Below are 7,662 nucleotides of genomic sequence, written 5' to 3' on the forward strand. Positions count from 1 at the left end.
ATTCTTTATAATTTCATTTTATTATTAATAAAAGAATAGAAATCATTTTTTGACTTGGTCAATCACTTTGCTCACATGTTTTACTTTCATGATTATTTTTTTAAGGGTTTATACTTTTTTGGACCCTGTGTTTTTTTCCCATTACTTGTTTGGACCTTGTGTTTTGATAAATTACTTTTTGGACCCTATGTTTTGTAAAATGGTTAAAATGGAACCCTAAACCCGATTTTGATCAATATTTTTTTTAACTATAATCATAAATAATTTACCAAACTAACAATTCAGAACAAAAATAAAATCATTCTGCTTAAAAACTGTGTTGTTATATTCAATTTTTTCTTCATCAAAATTGAGTTTAGGGTTCTATTTTAACTATTTTACAAAACATAAGGTCCAAAAAGTAATTTGTCAAAACACAGGGTCTAAAAAAGTATAAACCCTTTTTTTAATATAAACTTCTATTAAATCCCGAGCATATAGCTAATCTTATTTATAGTGACGTAATCACAGTGGAATATAAATATGATTATATGTTCAAAATAAGTTAGTCATAAGATTAGTCAATGCACCGGATTTACACTGACTTGCCGTCTACGATATGATCTACTTACATATTACAGTGTTATGTTCTTTCCAGAACATTAGCAAAGTAGATAAGATCGGATGTATTTGTTACATCGGACATGACCGATATTGACAGTTGATAAGATAAGTAAACATACTGTTATTTTCTATTCTATTCATATCATATAGTTGACCATAGGTCAATTCAATCTCAATTCTGAGTGGTTAGTATTCTAACTGATTGTATTATTTGAGTGCTTTGACTTATTCGTTACCAGCTTACCTTACGGACCAGCCCATACTTACATCTTGGGAACTCGATAGTATAATTAAGTGGGAGTGTTAATCATAGATATGAACATCTATAGCTTCTGATGAATAAGTGAAACGATGGTTTCCTTTTAGTTTGATTCAAGGTGTTAAATGATAGAGATCTCATTTCAGTAATTAAATTAGTTTACTGAAATATCATTTACAAGGAACTAAGTGTTTTAAGGATATAATACAATGAGGGGTAAAACGGTATTTTAGTCTTGTCTCATTGTAGACCGTCTATAGAGGATTGAGTGACAATTATGGTTGTAACAATGGATAATTAATAGCGTATCTATATTTGTTATAGAGCGTTCTATGAATTCAAAAGTGCAATTATAAGTTTATAGTGGAGTCACGAGGAATTAATAAGTTAGTAAATTTATTTGTTAGATTTATGATAACTTATTGGAGCTTGATTCCATAGGCCCATGGTCCCCATTGTACCTTGGATAAAATCATTTAGATAGTCTCAATTAATTGATTTAATCATCAATTAGAATTATCAAAGTTGACCAGGTCAATTTTGGATAGTTTCACAGAGTTATGTAATTTTGAGAAGAAAAGAGAAATTATGGCAGATTTATTAATTAAGATAAATTGCTATCTAAATTAATAAATAAGTTTAAATCAAGGTTCAAATTATAAATAATTAATTTGATAAATGATTTAAATAATTATTTAATTAATTAAATCAATAGAAAATAATACAGGCCTTGATTTTAAGTCCAATGGACTTATAATCAAATGAGAAATTTCACGGGCCTATAGCCCATGATAATTTCGACCTAGGGCTTCAAAATGACTTTTATTTTATTGATTTTTTAATTAAATTAAATGGCCTAATTGAGTCTATAAAGGGAGTGCTTAGTGAGAAGTTTGATAAGTCACAAGTCAGATTTTCTTATAGTTTTAGATTCTCTCTAAACACAAGTCATTTTCTAAACCTCTTTGTTATTTTCTCTTCTAGGTGGTTCTAAGGATACATTAGAAGATTGTGAAGAAAATAGAAGATCGGTTCAGTTTCTTGATAATACTCTGCGACAGAGAGACTACAAGAGTTAGAGAAACTGAAGGAATGACTCTTAATTCTGCTGCGTATAATGTAAGTATTATATTATTTGTTTCTCTTTGAATTCAACTTTAGAAACATGTTTTAGGTTATCTTGTATTAATTTGTTTAATATTAGATATACATGAAAATAAATAAAGATCATGTATAAACTTTTCTAACAATAAGTTGAATATATATATATTTATATTGATTTTTTAATTAAAATTAGGGTGTCTTAATCAAATATTGGGGTGTTAAGATAATGCTCCTTAAAGTTATTCTTGAAATAAAAGCATACTAATCTTGACAATGAGCTAATTAATGCTTTCATGCAATATAGTGGCTGACCCAAGATTTAAATTTAGGATAGAAAAAATGCTTTGATTTTGAGCCCTTGTAATTTAAATATATATTATTATCCATTATGTCAAAGTCTACTTTGTTAAATATTAGATTCAATTAAAAATATATTAAATGATTAATTAAAATACATATATTTTTTTTCAATAGGGGCAGCGTCCACACTCGTCTCCTTATGGATCCACCTTTGATTGTAATACAATATTGAGATTGGTTAAAGAAATATGATTTTTATTTAAAATTATATGATTTTATTCTATGTAAATATTGATAAATGATGATTATTTGATTTATTATTTTAAGTATGATTATATTTTATGTAAATAATCTATATATTTATATAATTGAGAGTACAAAAAAAAATGATTTAGAACTTTAAAATTGCTCAAATTATTCTTTCTATTTTATCATTTTTTTCACTTTTTTTATTCTTTTATTTAAGCATTCTTCATTTTTTTTACTTTCTATTTTCTAATTTTTTTATTCTACTATTTTTAAAATTTTAAATAAGATATTTGTGAATTTTGTTTTTAAAATTTTAATAATTTAGAATTTTTAAAAATAAAAATAAAAAATATACTTTTTAATCATTACAAAAGACTACGTGAAGTGCAATTATGTTTTCTAATTTATAAATATTTTACAACATATACACACACATACTTACGGATTAAATTCTTGCGTTTTGATCTTGAGTCAAGTATCAAATTTCCCTTGCCTTTAATGATACCAATTAGGGGTGTGCACGGTGTGGTTTGGATGATTTGAACTCTTTTTAATACACCACGCCACAAGTGCAGTGTAGTAGCTAGAACACACCGTGCGGTGTGATTTCGTTGCATCAAACTGACCAAACCAAACCATTTTTTGCGGTGTGGTTTGGGGGGTTTTCCACAATGTGAGTGTGTTAAAAAATGTGTGAGATAGAGATGATGATAGGGAGGAGGTGCAAATGAGATAATAGAGGAAGGAGTTGTTGTGTATGATGTGTTAGAGAATAATGTTATACATTAATTTAAGTGAGCTCCTAGTTTCATATTGGGTTACTAAAAAATAGTATATGTAAAGTTTATTTTTTTTTTTAACATATTTGTAAGTATACGGAGCGGTGTGGTGCAAACCAAAATTTCACACCGCCAAACCACGCACTGCACCGCACCACGCGGTTTAGCTAAGATACAAACCATACCGAACTATTCTACTTTTAACACTGCGATTTGCGGTGTAGTATGGTGCGGTGCGGTTGGTCACCGCAGTTTGTTGGTTTAGATGCTCACCCCTAATACCAATACAATACTATATCGCCTAAAAAAGTTACTTTAAAACTTGGGAACAACTCTAGTTTTGTTAACAAATATGAATTCTAATTAAAATGTTGATTTAAAAAAACATATATAAATAATTAATAGGCCGAACTATATATATGCCATTTACTTAATTATTTTGTGGAACGTCGAATTATATGGGTCTAAAAAGCTTGTAGAAATCACATTTCTTCCTAAAGTGAGCACCAGGGAATGGCCAATTTTATTATAAATTTTGAACCACTCTTGTATCTTATTATGTCAAAAAGAGAAGATTAAGACGTCTTATTCCAAATGAAGATAGATTCATATTAGTTCCTTTCGGTCTAATTATTTTAAGTGTTATTAATTTATAAACCAAAACGACATATACGTAGGGTGGAAGTATTAACTGCCCCCTATTGTTTATGAAGGGTACGATTTGTTTTGTTTTGATTAATTAGTACAACCAAATTACCTACCTATTCAATCCATCGACAACCCACCCAACCCAACCAATATTAAAAAAACAGATTAATAATAACTATCAACAATTCCATATCTTTCTTTTTATACCACTTACTAACATAAACCATTACCACATTTCATCCACTCAACATATATATAAGATATATTTATGAATTGAAAATTGTAGTGCATACAGATCTTTATTTGAGTTTTATCCGATTAGAATATATAAATGACGATTCTGTGTTTTGAGGATAGAATAAACAAGTCCATGATATATAATTGAATTAAATTGACAGAGAATGCATTATAATAATTTGATTATATAAAAAACCATGTTGTGGTGCATCTTAAATTTAAATAATAAAATATGAAATTTGATTATGTTCTCACTTCCATCCTGGTAAAATATGTCCAATTTGAATATTGAACACATGGTGTTATCTAGTAAAATTTTGAACTTTTCTGCTCCTAAATTATTTTTACTAGAACACTCACTGTGAAAATATAATATAATATTATAATTTTTATTGAGATACTCGATTTATGAAAATAAATAAATATTGTCCACTCATACTTCTACAAATGAAATTAATGCTAAACTTTATGCATATTAATCATAAAGTAGTAAATCAACTTCGTGGATTAGACTTACTATACGTGACATGAATATTTTTTTATTTTTTTATTATTATCATATGATAAGCTAGTTATTAGCCAGTAGCAGTGATCAGCTATTATAGACTCAATCTGCTTCTTATCTTAGCAAAAATAAATAAATAAACAAATGTTCATTAAAATTTGACTAATGACTTTCCGCAAAATTAATAATGATAATAATAATGCTACGCGGTGAAGCCACGCTTTAGATTTTTCTTTCTGGTTCGGAATAACCAAAAGGCGGAATCAAAATTTTACAGAAAGAAATAAAATGATTATAATAAAACTTATTACGTAAGCTAAATAAACAACCTCATAAAGAATAGAACAACCTGGCTCATAAAGCCAAAGCCTGTAACAAAACAAAACCAATAATACATATTTATATATAAAAACAACCCAAATTTTCCATTAATCTCACTCTCTCATCTTTCTCTTCTCTCTTCTCTTCTTCACTATCCCACTTTATATATATGAATATATATTGAATAGTTATTAGAATCCTCAGTTCGCCATTAAAATCCTCTCCTACCTTTTCATCTATCAATCTCATTTGTATCCTAAAAACTCCCTTACTCTCATTGATTTTCATTCCACCAAACATGATTTTCTCTTCAAAAAGAAAAAAACCAATACCCATTATTGTTATTGTTAGTGTTGAGTTTTATTCGCTTCTAATTCTGAGATAGAGCGAGATTACCCATTTTTCATTTTTGTGGGGTTTTCTCCATTATTGAAGCACCACCAGAAAATGGTTATTCCATATCTGCTTCTTCTTTTGGTGGTTGTGGTTTGTGCATTCGTGGTGGTTCGTATGCTTTTGTACAGAACTGGGTTGGTTTATATTGTGAACAAATGGTGGGGAGCTATGGAGGATTGCTTTCATGTCTTCCAATCATTCAAAGTCCCCGAAATCAATGAAGACACCATGCAAGAAAATCAGCTTTACAGAAAAGTTTCAGATTATTTGAACTCCTTGACCGCAATCGAGGACTCCGATTTCACCAACCTCATCACCGGGAAAAAGTCCAACGAGATCGTCCTCAAGCTCGATCCAAACCAGAAAATCGAAGACCATTTTCTCGGGGCGAAACTTGTTTGGGTGAACGAAGGAAAGGGCGATAAAATCGACGGTAGAAACTTGGTGCTCAAGATTCGTAAAGCTGACAAGCGTAGAATCTTAAGGCCGTATCTTCAACATATACACACCGTTGCCGATGAGGTTGAGCAGAGAAGAAGAGATTTGAAGCTTTATATGAACATATCTTCCGGTCATCATCAGAATGGACGGTGGAGATCTATCCCATTCAGTCATCCCTCCACCTTCGAGACAATCGCCATGGAAGCCGATCTCAAAGCCAAGGTAAAATCCGACCTCGAATCTTTTCTCAAAGCCAAACAATATTACCACAGATTAGGTCGCGTTTGGAAACGAAGCTATCTATTATACGGCCCATCCGGCACCGGAAAAACAAGCTTCGTCGCCGCCATGGCCAATTTCCTCGGATACGACGTCTACGATCTCGATCTTTCCAAAGTTTCCGACGACTCCGATCTAAAAATCCTACTGTTGCAGACGACGGCAAAGTCGGTGATCGTCATCGAGGATCTTGACCGGTTCTTGATCGGGAAACCGACAGACGTGACATTGCCCGGCGTGTTGAGCTTCATGGATGGCTTGTTGAGCTCGTGTGTTGCAGAGGAGAGAATCATGGTGTTCACGACGAACGGGAAGGAGAACCTTGACCAGGCAATACTCCGTCCGGGTCGGGTCGATGTCCACATCCATTTCCCTTTGTGTGATTTTACCGCTTTTAAAAATTTGGCAAATAGTTATTTGGGTCTCAAAGAACACAAGCTTTTTCCTCAAGTGGAAGAGATTTTCCAAAACGGGTCGAGTTTGAGCCCTGCCGAGATCGGAGAACTCATGATTGCGAACCGGAACTCGCCTAGTCGAGCCATCAAAACGGTCATTACGGCGTTGCAAACGGACGGTGATGGGCGGGGGAACGGGAAAATCGGACGGAGGAGTTACGTGGAGGAATCGGGTCAACCCGGTGGGGTTTTTTGCGAAGGGGTTCACTCGGTTAAAGATATTCGGAAACTCTACGGATTCTTGCGGATGAAAAGTGGTGCAAGATCCTCTCAGTCGTTCGATTCGGGTTCGCAAAAGGATGGATGATTCGGGTAGCGGAGCTCCGAAAGTGACCCGACACATGTCGCGTGCCTATTGGGTGCTTAAAAAAATGAATGCTCAATTGGCTGTATATGTATGTGGATAGGGGTTAAGGAAAAAGGAGGGGCTAAGGGGGTATTATGAAACACTTGTTTATAACGACTCAATCGGGAAAATTTGTGGCCTAAATCAGAAGCTGATAGTGCCATAATATTCTTGTTATTATTTTTTTGGTTGGTTAATATAATTTGGTAGTTTTGGGTATAGGAATGTCATCAGCCTTTGTATATTGAAAAGATTAGGTTTTTATCATTAGAAGAATGGAAGCATATCCACATTGTGATTGTGGCACAGTTTTTCAATTACTATTCTTTCAATTTTATGGTTGGTTTTTGAATATGTACGCACAGTTTGATGAGAAAGATCACAATTGTTAGATTTTGTTTAATCATATCATATGAAACAAAAACAAAAACTACTCACCTCTTCTACTTTAGAGATACCCTTATATTTATATTTTTGTAAAATGAACCTGCAAAATCAGATAGTGAATTATTACTTATGATGGAACTGAAAGGAAAGAACTATTTTGGACTTATTCCCATGATGGAAATGCATGTGACCAGAGTAGTGATATTAATTGGTTGGGGCTGTATCTTCCATCTTAATAATAACAAAAATTCATTCAAAAATAAATAAATAAGAAGTAGAATGAAATGATAGTACTTTGTTTGAATTGAACGAGCACCCTGTATTTTTCTGCTCTCATCATTAGTGACGATACA

General features: G+C 32.1%; 1 protein-coding gene across 1 annotated transcript; it reads left to right on the top strand.

The window, feature by feature from the left end:
• Positions 1–5,021: 5,021 nt before the first annotated feature.
• Positions 5,022–7,355, top strand: LOC133797451 (AAA-ATPase At2g46620). Its single transcript, XM_062235347.1, has one exon. It carries the CDS (start codon positions 5,453–5,455, stop codon positions 6,881–6,883), a length of 1,431 nt encoding a protein of 476 aa, XP_062091331.1. The 5' UTR covers positions 5,022–5,452; the 3' UTR covers positions 6,884–7,355.
• The last annotated feature ends 307 nt before the right edge of the window (positions 7,356–7,662 follow it).

Source organism: Humulus lupulus, chromosome 8, assembly GCF_963169125.1.
Source record: "Humulus lupulus chromosome 8, drHumLupu1.1, whole genome shotgun sequence".
Lineage (NCBI taxonomy): Eukaryota > Viridiplantae > Streptophyta > Magnoliopsida > Rosales > Cannabaceae > Humulus > Humulus lupulus.

What these genes read in the sequence shown, in the direction of transcription:
- LOC133797451 (XM_062235347.1), top strand. Translation starts at nt 5,453, where the DNA reads ATGGTTATTCCATATCTGCTTCTTCTTTTGGTGGTTGTGGTTTGTGCA.